Consider the following 16,020-nt stretch of genomic DNA (forward strand, 5'->3'; position numbering starts at 1 on the left):
TTCTGAAACTAAATATTGTACTGTTTAAGAAGATTAATTCTATGCAAATAAAGTACTGCTTGCTGGTAGCTGGTTATTTAACCAATGTTAATTTATTCAGAGCGATTTGTAATCATATGTTAATCCTTACACACACATGCAAATATTAATTGAATTTTTCTATATTATTGATGTGGATGCATGCATTGGGATTATATCCATATTTTCTATATTATAAGGTTTAGCTGCTGGAGTATTCATTGTCTCTCATGCATTCACAAGCTCATTGTCCTTGAGATCAACCACCTGCTCCCGGCCCTATTCCCACTAAACTGCTGACCAGTTAATTTCCCTTCCTGGCCCCCATGTTAGCAGATCTTGTAAATAGTTCCCTCTCCTTGGGTATTGTCCCTTCCTTTTCAAATTTGTCCCCCCTCAAAAAATCCACCCTTGACTCCCTCTGTCTTTGCAAACTGCCACATCTCCAACCTCGCTTTCTTCAGAGTCCTTAATTGTGAAGTTGCTTCCCAAATCCATGCTCGTCTTTCCCACAACTCCAAGTTTGAACCTCTCCAATTGGGTTTCCGGCCCAGCCACAGCACTGAAACAGCCCTATTCAGAATCACAAATGACATCCTCTGTGGTGCACTATCCCTCCTCCTCCTTGACCTCTGCAGTATTGACACAGTTGACCACACCATTCTTCTCCATTGTCCAGCTGAGAGGGAATGCCCTCGTCTGTTTCCACTCTTGCCTATCCAATCATAGCCAGAGAATCTCCTGCAGTAGCTTCTCTTTCCACCCCCGCACCGTTGCCTCTGGAGTCTCTCAAAGATCTATCCATGGCCCTTTCTGTTCTCATCTACATGCTGTCCCTCAGTGTCATCATCATCATCAGTATCACAAAACAGATGACCTGGTCATGATTACATTGCTATTTGTGGGAGCTTGCTGTGCATAAATTGGCAGCTGTGTTTCCTACATTACAACAGTGACTACACTTCAAAAGTACTTCATTGGCTGGAAGCGCTTTGGGATGTTCTGAGGTCGTGAAAGGCGTTGTATAAATGCAAGTCGTATTACTTACTTTGAGCTCATTTAAAAAGTCTGTTGACCCATCACCTGACTCGCTGACCTACATTGGCTCCCGGTCCACAAACCCTTCGATTTTAAAATTCTCACCCTCGTGTTCAAATCCCTCCATGGCCTCACCCCTCCCTATCTCTGCAATCTCCTCCAACCCTCTGAGAACTTTGCGTTCCTCCAACTTTGGCCCCTTGTGAATCCCCCACTCACTTTGGCCCACTATTGGTGGCCGTGCCTTTGGCCGTCTAGGCCCTAAGCTCTGCAATTCTGTCTCTAACCCTCTCCGCCCCGCCACCTTCCTTTCCTCCTTTAAGACCCTCCTTAAACCTACCTGTGACCTAGCTTTTCGTCACCAGTCCCAATACCCTAACATCTCCTCATTTGGCTCGGTGTCGCTTTTTGACTGCACCCCTTTGAAGCGCATTGAGATGTTTTCCTCTGTTAAAGCTGCTATATAAATGCAAATTGTTTTGAACTTGGTAACATTATTAAGTAATTGATAGTTTAAAAAAAAAAAAAAAAATTCTGCCATTCGTTGCTTGCGTCTTCCAGCTCAATCATGGGCTGTGTTCTCTACTAGGTTGTGGGTCTTGATCTTGACCTGTCACCCTGCATAAGATTCTAATATGGCCACAACTTTTTGAGGAGACCAGGTTCGTGGGTGCATGCAGAAAGTTGGCTCAAAGCAGAGGTCATTCTCTTAATCACATATGAGGGTTAATTTACTATTAGCAGGACCATCTAATATTTATGCATTTTTTTTTGTTTTCTTTTCTTCTCTCCCACACGGCAGCTGTCTCTCATTCTGCCAGTGCAATTTACACTTCATCTAGAGCCATCTTTTGTTTCTTAACCTGTCCCATTACCATCTCCTCTTGTTTTGAATATCTCTTAACCTCTCCTGCCTTCTATCCTATCACAGAACTTCCCTTTTGTTCTTTTAACCCCCCCGTTCCCAGCTCCTATACTTGCTTAAAAACCTGTTCCATGTCCTGCTTTTTTCCAGCTCTGACGAAGGGTCATCGACCTGAAATGTTAACTCTGTTTCTCTCTTCGCAGATGCTGCCTGACCTGCTGAGTATCTCCAGCATTTCTGTTTTTATTTAATATTTATGCAAGTTTATTGAATGAACTACTTGAAAAGAACAGTACATACAGCTGAGAGAAACTGAATGTAGGCTGTACCTTGAAGAAATGACAGTCTGCATGAAAGATGCAAGAAAATTAAGTTTGAATTGTGTTCATTTTTGTGGTTGGGGCGGGGTGCGGAATTGGGTAATATGTGTTTTCTCTTGTGACTCCTTTTAGTCACGTTGTACTCCTATGAACTGAACCTCCGCTATGGACTCTCTGCAACAAGCAGCTTCATATGTTTACATAACCGCAAAGTCACCTTTTCAGTCCTTGAATCCAATTAGGAAACGTCTGGCTGGAAAATTAAGTGCCCAGCTGTTACTCAGTGTTGTACTCTCACATGCTGGTTATTGGGACTGAGGACTGGAAAGGATGCTGAACAGCATGGAAATTTATGGAGCCTCATTTTGCTGGAAGCTGCTCTCTCTATGGAACCAGGTCTTTAGTCTGTGGTGTTAGCATTTGGGTGGGAAGGTGCATGGTACAAGGCTTGCAGTATCCGACTTGCCAACCAAACTTTGGAGGACTGGTTTGTTGACCAGTTCAGAAAAATAGTTGAATATATGCTCAGTGTGCTATATCCAGTGGAAAATAAAAATAGTTTGTGATGATGCTTTTGTTTATATAATGGCAATGTGATAATAAACGAGCTTTGTAACTGGAGGCTGAATTTCTTTCCAAGAGTGAGATTGTGCGCTAATGGTCGACAATTTGAAGTTCTTCCTCTGTATTCAAAAACATACAGGATTATAAACTGGCAGTGGGGTTTCAGAAAATGGGGGTGGGCGAGGATGGTGGTGACCCTTGATCAAAGAATACACAGAATTATGCAGTGGCTTTCAATTTAAGGCTTAAAATTCAGTCCAAATGCACATTAAAAGCCTTGAGCTCAAGAGTATGACATTTTCATAAATGAGATTTTTAGTTATATTAACATACTTAAAAAAAAAAAAAAAGTAGCAATCATGTAGCCAAGGATATTTTCTACAGTTTTATTTTTAATTTCAATAGAAAAAAAAACGCAAAAGCCATGCAAAATGTTTAGTACACTTTTTTGTTACTGACTTGGGGAACAAAACCAGCTAAAAATATCTTAATGACGCTTCTAGATAACACTGAATTCTTTGGCAAACTGCATCCACTTTAGGACCAAGCTCTTGGATTATTTAAGGATGCAGGTATACTGCCACATTTGTGTTGATGAATGGTTTCTGGTGCGCAGCAATGCAAAAGTGGATGTTTAACCTGGTCATTGGGTCCTGTTGCTTCTGAGTGCATTAAAATCAAGTTGTCTGAAGCCCTCTTGAAGAGGCTATTTCACACCAGTTTGCACTTGGTGCAGTATTTTAAGTATCCTGGTTGGTCTGTTGGGTAACCTGTTCCTAAAAGTTAGCTACCTGAGGAGTGGAGCTCTGCAGTTTTTACACGTATCCACGCATGCATGTGAAAAGCGCCCCGTCACTGATGATGTGATGTGGTTTGTTTAATTTAAATGTGTTGGAAGGGTCTACACTAACTTTTATCCTCCTGAAGTTGTTCATGGAGTAATTCAAATACAGCATCCAGCAGTATGTAGCCAATATTAGTTTATTGCTAATGCAGACCTTGTTATTAATGTAATAAAGTAAGTGCTGAGTGCAGAATCTGACCGAAAACAAAATGATTCAGATCACCTTATCTCAATGGATAAAGGCAGCTTGGAAAAATAACCTACTGTTTATTTAAATATTCATTGTGAATGTTGAGGGTCTGAGGTTAACACAGACAATGTAGTGTAATCTTGCTATTTCTTGGTGTATCTGTATTGGAAGAATATCCATTTGTTTTGCTTTGTCTGAATTGTGTGATATTTTGAGCCTTTTCCTGAGAGAACTGCATTTCCTTTCAACACTGTTGGCACAGATCATGCTTTCAGTAATTTTATTTTCATACACTCGAATTCCATTTAAACATAAATTGGCATAATGCCATCCCCTTTCCAAGAGGGGTAAAAATGAAAGTTTTTTGCAGACATGTATTGGGGAAACCCTGAATATTTCTGACAGTATATTTTCATAAAACTCTGACATCACTCATTTCAGAATAAGCTTCAGAAGCCCACAATTCCTTACATAAGACTGATTGCCTGCAATTTGCTCTTTCGCTATATAAACCAATCATCAGTGTTTTATGCTGAGAGTCAGTATCTTGATGGACCGGTCAGTGTTTGCGGACACTAATCCTTCTCTTTCTGCACTTCCAGCACTAATGCGCCAATTGCCACCTCTGTGTATTGGAATTCGGGCCTCGTGTCAGAATGAGAGTCCTTCCCTTAAATATACAGAGGCAGCAGGGACCTCGTTTAGTGCTGCAAGTATGCAAGAGGAGGAATGGGGCCAGTAAACTCTGGTAGAAGCAGGCAGGGAATTGTATGGCTAGAGAGGAGCATAAATGGCAAGAGGAGAGGGCAAATTAGGAGGGTTGAAGAGATTGTTGGTGTGGAAGAGTACCTTTTTAGAACTGGGGTGGTGGGGGAAGGCTGGATTTGGGAGAATTACTGTTGAGGTAACATTTGGCTGGTTTGTTGAAAATTATCCTATAGAAATGCACCACCAATTTTGTGCTTTCAATATTTTGATTTCCCCTTCATGTTTTCCTTCAATAGAAGTGAAGGACTCTTTGGTATATCTACCACTTCAGTTTCAAAGCCTATGTAACTACTCGTTTTTACACGTAGGGGCCGTTGTTGAGTTGTCAGCCTTTTTGAAGCTGGTCCTCAGCTTTTGCTAGTTTTCTAGGTTGACATGTATGTTTCACATTGCTCTGGATTTGTTAGGAGTTTATATTTCAAGTATTCAAAAAAAAAGTTAAATGTAGAAGTGCAGGATTATTGGGAAATGCTTCCACAGCACAACTATCAAAAAAAATGAAGTATAGAAAATTGGAGTTGGATTAAATGTCTTTTTTTAGAAAAAGCAAAGTTGGCTTTAACAATTTTAAAGCATTTTAGTAATTTTTGTAACATCTGGACATGATTCAGCATTAAATAGTGAATTTAAAATTTCTGAGCCAATTACACATGGGCTATAATAGACTTGATTAATTCCAGATTTTCAGGCTTGCACCTTATACCGCACATGAGGTATTGCTGATTATTTGCGGTTTGTTTTCCAACTAGGTGTAATGCTGACTAGATCGATCGTAATCACGAGTCATCATACAGTTGTGAATGCAGTATTTCAGCTGTGTTCTCTCAGGTGAAAAATGTAATGAGGGCCAAAACAGGTACCAGTCCTCGTGACGCAGGTCGGTTATACTCTGACTATCTATGGAATGGGCATGCACAGACGAGGTCACTAGTTAGCGATCAGAAATGAGAACTCATGTTTTTACCCCTAACGAACTCGGCAAAGGCCAAGAGTCAAACGTGTGATTTCCTGAATTGCATGGCTGACCATCATACCATATGGTAATCTAGTTGCTCAGCAATGGATGAAGGGGGGAATAGCATTTTACTGTAAAAAAGCCCATTTTATTGCGTCATCATTGTAGGAGGAACCAAGAATTTTCAGAGTATAGGAATATATGACATTGCGTGCAATGTCTTACATCTGCTCAGTGGCATCTGTCCTTAGCATGGTCAACTCAATATTAACGAACTTCTGAGGAATTGGGGGTAAACTGCTGTGGCATATGAAACTGCACGGGGAGTACCCCAGAGTTACCTAACTTGAAGTCCACTGGAAATGAGTGTTTGTTTGTTTGTGCATTTTATATTTAAGAATGGCAATGAATTTGAATGTGCCAGCTTTTTTGAACAAGTAATTTGATGACTTTGATTCAAGTATGAGCTTCAGAAGGCTGGGATAGGCTTCCATTGTTTTTTTCATTGTTATGTAATGAAGTGGAAATATTTAAAATGTGATTAATCTTGAAGCAATGTACAGTAGTATGTTCCTTGATTTTCTTTTGACTAGACCCAGGAGCAATTCTGAGAATGGAATTCAGGACCAGCTCTTATGTTATGCTAGTGTCAATGGAACTTTTATTTATTGAGAGGTAAAATATATGCTTCACACAGCTTCAGCAGGCCTTCTATTCTAGGCTGTTGGACATAATGACCAGGGCCATTGATAAATCGTGCCTGTTTACAGAATGCATGAAAATAATGCTGCCCCATGGGTAACATTGGTTCCCTCATTTTATGGCTCACTACTGCTTGAGGCTGCTGCTGCTCCTGCTCCAGGAGTTGGAACCTTGCTCTGAGGAGGAATTCCTGATCTCTTGACCATTTGCAAGTGCAAAAACGAGTGCGGCAGAGTTTGATCCCCAGATCAGTAGCCGCATCGGTCAGGTGCCAGGAGCTGTAGTGAGGAGTGAAATGAAGACTGGGTCCACGAACTGAGGGAGTGAATAGTGCCAGTGTGAACTGAACTGGAGGATTGGGGAGGAGGAGAGTACCAGTGTGAAAGGGGGAGCGGCGAGGAAAGGAAGAGTGACGATGAACTGGAAAAGGAGAGGAGGGTTAAAACAATTTGACATTCAATAAAACGTCCACAGTCGCCTGCAATTTTTCTGCAAGAAGCGAGTGAAAATTCCTTCCACGAGCAACCTTCCGCAGTTTTCCAGTGGCCCTGAGTTTGACCCAGATCAACTGTAGCCAGTCTGAAAATGTGTTTGACGTCGGTTTCTGACCTAATCTGGCATAATGGCAGTGATCAGTCTGACTACCTTGACTCTGTGTTTCTGATCTGGAATTAATTAGAAGGGCTTTCTTTGGTAACTGGAGGCAGGGGAATTCCACATCAGATCCAATTTTCTTTTTTTTCTGATGTGCAGGCTTGTTCCACTTTATACACCAAGGAATGCAGTGCACTTTCATATAGGCTGATGTTGCAAAGCTTTTGGGACAGCATTATTTTCCTGATTTACTGTTCCACAAGCTACTTTTGTGTTTTTCTAAACTCCCTAAATAAAGATTTTTTTTTTCTCCATGACATGAACTGTTTGTTACTTGTCCTTGCCCAATGTCGGCATGCACACTTTTCCAGCAGGGCTCACTCCATACCATTCAGGAATGGGAACTTCGACTGTTTTTTGTCCTCCTTCCTAGCTGAAGGCTAGTGCCCAGTTGGGATCACTTATCTCAGCATAAGCTCTCTCCTGCAAACGGCAGCTGATGCTGTGTCAGTTGTTAATTTTAAATCTGAGATTGATGGATTTCTGTTAAGGGATATGGGCCAAAGGCGGGTATATGGGGTTAGGTCACAGATCAGCCATGATCTCATTGAATGGCGGAACAGGCTCGAGGGGCTAAACGGCCTACTCCTGTTCCTAAGTTCCTATAATACCCTCAGCAATTTGGTGTATGTATAAACATGCTGGCAATGTAAGTATTACAGTCAGCTATTATGCGAAGCAATGTTTTCAGTGGAGACGGGGCGAGTTGTGATTGCGGAGTTGCGTAAAAAGATCGAGTAAAATATGGAGCACCATAAGCGATGGAGTGTCACATACTCCATAATTGCCTCTTTCTTTTGTACCATTCCAGGGTCCTGTCGACGTTGATGTGCCATTACAGTGGTGCAAGTCCCCAGGAAAATCTGTGCCTGTGTTCTTCTAACTAACTTTTGTAAAAGTACAACTAGTTACAATTTGAATTGTTAGCTCAAGAGTCTCTGATTATATTGATTTGATAATTAAGTCATAACTTATGCAAATGCTTGATGGATGAATTATTGGCCCCTTCTCCAAATCAGCAAGTAATTGCTGACTGCTTTTGGTTTTTGATCACTAAACTTGGGTGCAAATATTTTGTAAGTGACTTCCTGCCATGAGATTGTGCAATTAGTGTATGTACGATCCTTTTCCTAATTAAAAAAGGCATTTACATTTTTTATTGTATTGATATTTCATGCCTCCTTCAATTTTCTTAAGTTTTGTGATTTAATTGGAGTGCAATTGACTTGAAAATTACAGTAGTTATCTCAATTTTTGCTCGTACACAAAATGACCTTTTATAGAGTACAGCAGACTATTGCAAGATAGATCTGTACATTTTTAATTCATGGTCCTTTCCAAATTAGTAAATGAGCATTGATTTCATGACTCTTAAATTGCTGCATTTCCGTTCTAATTGTGGAAGCAGAGTTTTGGTCCTAAGTTCAACGTGATGTACTTCAGTGATTCGAATGACTATTGGGGAAATTGCTACAGATAGTTGTATATTCACAGATACAGATTTGTTCTGCCAATTAAGTTGTGAATTTTGTCAACTTCACACCTAAATAATTGTATATTCATATTTTGTGTAGCACTTGTTAATTGCATATTTACAGTACTTTATATGTCTAAGTCTCAAATTAAAAAGGATTAGAAAGTTGTTCAGCTTGTGAAATCTGTTTTTTGTTTTTGTTTCAGGTGATCTGTCCAAATGAAGTTTATTTTGTGTACTGTGGTATCAGGCCTTTGAAGAGACACTGACTGATTGTCTAGCCTTATTTGGGGGAGGGTGCTGTTTACCAGACGCTTGGCACTGCTTTGTTCTGAAGACCAACAGCCTGAGGCTGGTACCTGAGCAGCTTTCTCATATCTATGCAACCTCATTTGATTGACAGGCCTGTTGCTGAAAGTTTTTTTAGTGGTAAGCTTTGGTTAATTGCAAGTGAAAGATGCCTTTTGATATTCATTTGGCTCGTCTTGAACTTCAAAGCAAAGAGTCGATATAACTGTAACCCCAAATCTAGCCCCTTGAGTAAATCTGTGTTGTCAGGAACTTAAAATGAACTTGGGGTGGAAATACTCGGTGAAAATCTGATTTGATGTGCAGGGAGGATGTTTCCCCTGACTGGGGAGCCTAGAACCAGGGGTCACAGTATCAGTATGAGGGGTTGGCCATTTAGGACTGAGATGAGATATTTCTTCAATCAGAGGGTGGTAAATCTTTGGAATTCTCTACCCCAGAGGGTTGTGGAGGCTCGGTCGTTGAGTATATTCAAGACAGAGATTGATAGATTTTTGGATATTAAGGGAATCAAGGGATATGGGGATTGTGCAGGAAAGTGGAGATGAGGTAGAAGATCAGCCATGACCTTATTGAGTGGCGGAGCAGGCTCGAGGGGCTGAATGGCCTACTCCTGCTCCTATTTCTTATGTTCTTAGTTCATAGGGAGTGTGAAGTTGCCTGTGCAAATATACTATTAATGTTAAGCTTGAGGAAAAATAATATGAAGTCTGCCTGAATCACAACACTTGATTGTGGTCTGAAGGGGCCATAATACTGAGTTGCTGTCTGACCCAACAGATTGTAGTAAGAGGTTGGAAAAAACAGGGAAGTGTGCTGCACAAATACAAGGGCTGAATGAGTCCATTTTGGTGGAGGAAGGTGGAATTATATCAACTAGCTAATGGCAGGGCGTCTAATTCGTAAAAGCTGCATTAGATGGAGGAGTGATGGCATTGGAATGTTCTTGGAGAACCTTGTCAGGATCCACTGGTTGAACTTGGAGCTGACCTTCTGAGGCTGCTATGTAGGGTTCTAGTGGAGCCATGCATACTCTGATTGTTCCCGAATGCAGTTATGATTTCTGTTTACAAGAAGTGGGGAGTGAACCCGAAAATTATCAACGAGTCTCACTGATATCAGTGACTCTTAAAGTTGTTCTTTGGGTTGGTTGATGCATACATATTGGATGCTTTGGACACCCATGCAATACTCAGAAAAGAACAAACTGGATTTAATTCCCAGAGGAATGTATACGGTAGGTTATGACTTTATATGGGATTCAGCATTACCATTGCTGAATCCCCCACCATCACTATCCTGGGGGGGGGGGGGGGGTCACCATTGACTGGACCAGCCACATAAATACTGCAGCAACAAGAGCAGGTCAGAGGCTAGGTATTCTGCGGCAAGTATCTCACCTCCTAATTACCCAAAGCCTTTCCACCATCTACAAGGCACAAGTAAGGGGTTGCCTGGATGAGTGCAGCTCCAACAACACAAGAAGCTCGACACCATCCAAGACAAAGCAACCCGCTTGATTGGTACCACCTTAAACATTCACTCCCTCCACCACCGGCGTACCATGGCTGCAGTGTGTACCATCTACAAGATGCACTGCAGCAACTTGCCAAGGCTTCTTCGGCAGCACCTCCCAAACCTGCGACCTCTTCCACCTAGAAGGACAAGGGCAGCAGGCGCATGGGAACACCACCACCTCCAAGTCACATACTATCCTGACTTGGAAGTATATCGCCATTCCTTCATCGTCGCTGGGTCAAAATCCTGGAACTCCCTCCCTAGCACTGTGGGAGTACCTTCACCACATGAACTGCAGTGGTTCAAGAAGTTGCTCACCACCACCTTCTCGAGAGTAACTAGGGATGGGCAATAAATGCTGGCCTTGCCAGCGACGCCCACATCACATGAATGAAGATATTTTAGGAGATTGTGGAGTGCTATAAGGCTCAAAGGGAAATCAGATGTCTGACGATGGATAATGGAGAAGAGGTTTTGGAGGAGGATAGTGTGGTTAACCATGCCAAAGGCTAGATAGAGGATAAAAGAGAGAACGCACCACATCACTGCCATTGCAAATGTTGTTAATGATTTTGGCTAATGCTGTTTTGGTGGAAGCCTGGTTAGAGACATTCAATCGAGGCGTTGCGTGAGAGATGGGTGACGTAATAAAACCATGCACTTGGTTTGAGTATAAAGCAAGGCTTTAATCAACTTGTTTCAAAACATGGAGGTCTAGTTGTACTTCACTAGTTCTTGTCTTACAAAATGTCCCTGGGCAAGCTGGGCCCACGCCTGAGTATTTATACTCCTTGGACGGCGCCACCAGCTGGCTGTCCAGTGTTATTTCATGAGTCGTTTCTTCATGATGATGAGATTTATAACAATGGGCACAGATTTTTTTTTAATTCGTTTGTTGGATGTGGGCGTCGCTGGCAAGGCCAGCATTTATTGCCCATCCCTAATTGCCCTCGAGAAGGTGGTGATGAGCCGCCTTCTTGAGCTGCTGCAGTCTGGTGAAGGTACTCCCACAGTGCTGTTAGGTAGGGAGTTCCAGGGTTTTGACCCAGTGATGATGAAGGCTCGGCGATTATACTTCCAATTCAGGATGGTGTGTGACTTGGAGGGGAACTTGGATGTGGTGGTGTTCCCATACGCCTGCTGCCCTTGTCCTTCTAGGTGGAAGAGGTCGCGGGTTTGGGAGGTGTTGCTGAAGAAGCCTTGGTGAGTTGCTGCAGTGCATCTTGTAGATGGTACACACTGCAGCCACGGTACACCAGTGGTGGATGGAGTGAATGTTTAAGGTGGTGGATGGGGTGCCAATCAAGTGGGCTGCTTTGTCCTGGATGGTGTCGAGCTTCTTGTGTTGTTGGAGCTGCACTCATCCAGGCAACCCCTTACTTGTGCCTTGTAGATGGTGGAAAGGCTTTGGGTAATTAGGAGGTGAGATACTTGCCGCAGAATACCTAGCCTCTGACCTGCTCTTGTTGCTGCAGTATTTATGTGGCTGGTCCAGTTAAGTTTCTGGTCAATGGTGACCCCCAGGATGTTGATGGTGGGGGATTCGGCGATGGTAAGGCCGTTGAATGTCAAGGGGTGGTGGTTAGACTCTCAATTGTTGTGAATGGCGCTGAACACTGTGCAGTCATCAGTGAACATCCCCATTTCTGACCTTATGTTGGAAGGAAGGTCATTGATGAAGCAGCTGCAGATGGTTGGGCCTAGGACACTGCCCTGAGGAACTCCTGCAGTGATGTTTGACCTTCAACCGCCACAGCTATCTTCCTTTGTGCTAGGTATGACTCCAGCCAGTGGAGCATTTCCCCCCCCCCCCCCCCCATTCCCATTGACTTCAGTTTTACTAGGGCTCCTTGTTGTCGAGAGCAGTCACTTTTGCCTCACCTCTGGAATTCAACTCCTTTGTCCATGTTTGGACCAAGGCTGTAATGAGGTCGCGAGCAGAGTGGTCTTGGCGGAGCCCAAACTGGGCATCAGTGAGCAGGTTATTGCTGAGTAAGTGTCGTTTGATAGCACTGGAGACAACACCTTCCATCACTTTGCTGAGGTCATCAACCTGAAACGTTAACTCTATTTCTCCAGCATTTTCTGTTTTATTTCAGATTTCCAGCACCTGCAGTATTTTTCTTTTTGTAGTCTGTGCTGGTGTTTATACTCCACACGAGTCTCCTCCCATTCCATCTACCTCATCTCAGCCTGTCAGCATATCTATTTCTTTTTTTCTCATACTCGTATAGTTTCCTTTTGAGAGCATTTAAGCTATTTACCCCAGCCACTTCTTGTGGTAGCGAGTTCCACATTCTGAGCCAAGTAACAGAAAGGGAAGATGAGGGTAATGCAGTAGATGTAACATATTTGGATTTCCAAAAAGCCTTTGGTAAGGTACCGCATAGTAGACTCATGACTAAGGTCAGAACATGTGGAGTTGGGACAAGTAGCAGAATGGAGAGCAAGCTGGCTACAAAACAAAACAAAAAAGTAGTGGTTAAAGGAAGTTACTTGGATTGGCAAATGGTGGGAAGTGGTGTTCCGCAAGGATCGATGCTGGGACCACACTTGTTCACAATTTACATATACGCTTTGGACTCTGGAATCGGAAATGCAATTTCAAAATTTGCAGGTGACCCCAAATTGGGGGGTGCTTGACTAATCTACTGGAATTTTTTGAGGATGTAACTGGTAGAATAGGTAAGGGAGAACCAGTGGATGTGGTGTATTTGGACTTTCAGAAGGCTTTCGATAAGGTCCCGCATAAGAGATTAGCGTGTAAAGTTAAGGCACATGGGATTGGGGGCAAGGTATTGACTTGGATAGAGAACTGGTTGGCAGACAGAAAGCAGAGAGTTGGAATAAACGGGTCTTTTTCCGAGTGGCAGGCAGTGACTAGTGGGGTACAGCAGGGATCGGTCCTTGGACCCCAGCTATTCACAATATATATTAATGACCTAGACAAGGGAACTAGATGTAATATCTCCAAATTTGCAGACGACACAAAGCTGGGTGGGCGTGTGTGCTGTGAGGAGGATGCCGAGAAACTCCAGGATGATTTGGACAGGTTGGGTGATTGGGCAGAAGCATGGCAGATGCAATATAACGTGGATAAATGTGAGGTTATCCACTTTGGTGGCAAAAACAGGAAGGCAGATTATTATCTGAATGGCAATAGATTGGGAGAAGGGGAAGTGCAACGAGACCTGGGTGTCCTTGTGCACCAGTCGCTGAAGGTAAGCATGCAGGTGCAGCAGGCGGTTAAGAAGGCAAATGGTATGTTGGCCTTCGTAGCGAGAGGGTTTGAGTACAGGAACAAGGATGCCTTGCTGCAGTTGTACAGTGCCTTGGTGAGACCACATCTTGAGTATTGTGTGCAGTTTTGATCGCCTTATCTGAGGAAGGATGTTCTTGCCATGGAAGGAGTTCAGCGAAGATTCACCAGACTGATACCTGGGCTGGCAGCAATGACGTACGCGGAGAGATTGGGACGATTGGGCTTGTACTCGCTGGAGTTTAGAAGAATGAGAGGGGATCTCATTGAAACTTATAAAATTCTGACTGGACTGGGCAGACTAGATGCAGGAAGGATGTTCCCGATGGTCGGGGAGTCCAGAACCAGGGGTCACAGTCTAAGGATAAGAGGTAGGCCATTTAGGACAGAAATTAGGAGGAATTTCTTCACCCAGAGAGTGGTGAACCTGTGGAATTTTCTACCACAAAAGGCAGTGTAAGCCAATTTATTAAATATATTCAAGAAGGAGTTGGATATATTTCTTAAGGTTAAAGGGATCAAGGTGTATGGGGAGAAAGCAGGGACTGGGTACTGAATTTGGATGATCAGCCATGATCGCATTGAATGGCGGAGCAGGCTCGAGGGGCCGAATGGCCCACTCCTGCTCCTACCTTCTATGTTTCTATGTGTAGGAGTACAGAGGAGGACTGCAGCAAAGTAGCAGCAAACTTGCAGAATGGGCGTGTAATTGGCAAATGAACTTCAGTATATAAGTGCGAGGTAATACATTTAGGTAGGACGAATAGGAGGCCACATACTGCTTAGAAAGTAAGTGTCTAAGTGAGGTAGAGGAACAGGGGGATTTCGGGGTACAGATACACATCACTAAAAGTAGCGATGCAGGTTAATAAGGTGATTTAAAAAAAGCAAAACTGGGTTTCATTTCTAGAGGGATAGAATTGAAAAGCAGAAAAGTTATGTTAAACTTGTATCGAACCTTGGTTAGAAGAAGAAGATGACCACCACCTCCTTGGAGTACTGTGAATAGTTCTGGTCTCTATTATAAAAAGATAGAGGCACCGGAGAAGATGCAAAACCAGAACAGAGAGGTTATACCTATCAGGAAAGATTGAACAGGCTGGGGCTCTTTTCTCTAGAAAAGAGAAGACTGAGGACCTGATAGATTATGAACGGTTTTAGACGTAGAGAAGATATTTCCAATTGCAGCTGAGACCAGAACTAGGGGCCATAAATATAAGATAGTCACTAATAAATCCAAGAGGGAAGTCAGGAGAAAGTTCTTTACCCAGAGAGTGGTGAGAATGTGGAACTCGCTACTTCATGAGTGGTTGAGGCAAATCGCATAGATGTATTTAAGGGGAAGCTAGGTAAGCATATGAGGGAGAAAGGAATAGAAGGATATGTTGATGGGGTTAGATGAAGAGGGTGGGGGAAGGTTTGTGTGGAGCATTAACATTGGCATGGACCTGATTGGCCGAATAGCCTTTTTCTGTGCTGTTAATACTTTGTAACCACTCTGAGTAAAGAAATTTCTCCTATTTCCCTATTAGATTGATTAGTAACTATCTTTTATTTATGGCCTATAATAAAAACAGAAAATGCTGGAGATATTCAGCAGGTCAGGCAGCATCTGAAGAGAGAAACAGAGTTAACGTTTCAGGTTGATGACCTTTCATCAGAACTGGAAAAAAGCAGGAAATGGAACAGATTTTCAAGCAAGTGTCGGGGCTGGGAAAGGGGGGGAGGGGATGAAAGAACAAAAGGGAAGGTCTGTGATAGGATAGAAGGCAGGAGAGGTTAAGAGACATTAAGAGATATTCAAGGCAAAAGGAGATGGTCATAGGACAGGTTAAGAAACAAAGGATGGCTCTAGAAGTGTAAATTGCGCTGGCAGAATGAAAGACAGCTGCCATGTGGGAGAGAAAAAAGAAAACAAACAAAAGGTGTAGATAAAAAATATATATATGATGGGGGCAGAAGTTATGATCTGAAATTGTTGAACTCTATGTTGAGTCCAGAAGGCTGTAAAGTGCCTAAACGAAAGATGAGGTGCTGTTCCTCGAGCTTACGCTGAGCTTCAGTGGAACAATGCAAGAGGCCGAGGACAGTGAGGTCTGAGTGGGAGTGGAGCGGAGAATTAAAGTGACAAGCGACCGGAAGCTCAGGGTCCCCTTTACGGACTGAACGGAGGTGTTCCGTAAAGCGGTCACTCAATCTGCGTTTGGTCCCCCCAATGTAGAGGAGATTGCATCGTGAGCAGCGAATACAGTATACTAAATTGCAAGAAGTACAAGTAAATCGCTGTTTCACCTGGAAGGGGTGTTTGGGGCCCTGGACAGTGGGAAAGGGGGGGAGGTATAAGGGCATGTGTTGCATCTCCTGCGCTTGCACAGGATGTTGCCGGGCGAAGGGGTAGGGGTGTTGGGGGTGATGGAGGAGTGGACCAGGGTGTCATGGAGGGAGTGGGCCCTTCGGAATGCTGAGGTGAGGGGAAGATGTGTTTGGTGGTGGGATCACGCTGGAGGTGGCGGAAATGGCGAAGGATGATCCATTGAATGTG

At 43.2% G+C, this 16,020-nt stretch overlaps 1 protein-coding gene across 3 annotated transcripts in view; it reads left to right on the forward strand.

The window, feature by feature from the left end:
• The window catches only part of ryk (receptor like tyrosine kinase), a 436,205-nt gene that overhangs the window by 90,867 nt on the left and 329,318 nt on the right, over nucleotides 1–16,020 (forward strand). Inside the window, exon 2 of one of the 3 annotated variants that reach the window (XM_085990860.1) lies at nucleotides 8,599–8,821. The exons of the other annotated variants lie outside the window; for them this stretch is intronic. Coding sequence (XP_085846986.1) covers nucleotides 8,773–8,821 — 49 coding nt within the window. The 5' untranslated portion in view covers nucleotides 8,599–8,772. The remainder of the gene's footprint in view (nucleotides 1–8,598; nucleotides 8,822–16,020) is intronic. 3 annotated transcript variants of the gene reach the window in all.

The sequence above is a fragment of the Somniosus microcephalus genome, chromosome 6 (genome assembly GCF_052327205.1).
Source record: "Somniosus microcephalus isolate GS21.2 chromosome 6, FLI_Smic_1.0, whole genome shotgun sequence".
Lineage (NCBI taxonomy): Eukaryota > Metazoa > Chordata > Chondrichthyes > Squaliformes > Somniosidae > Somniosus > Somniosus microcephalus.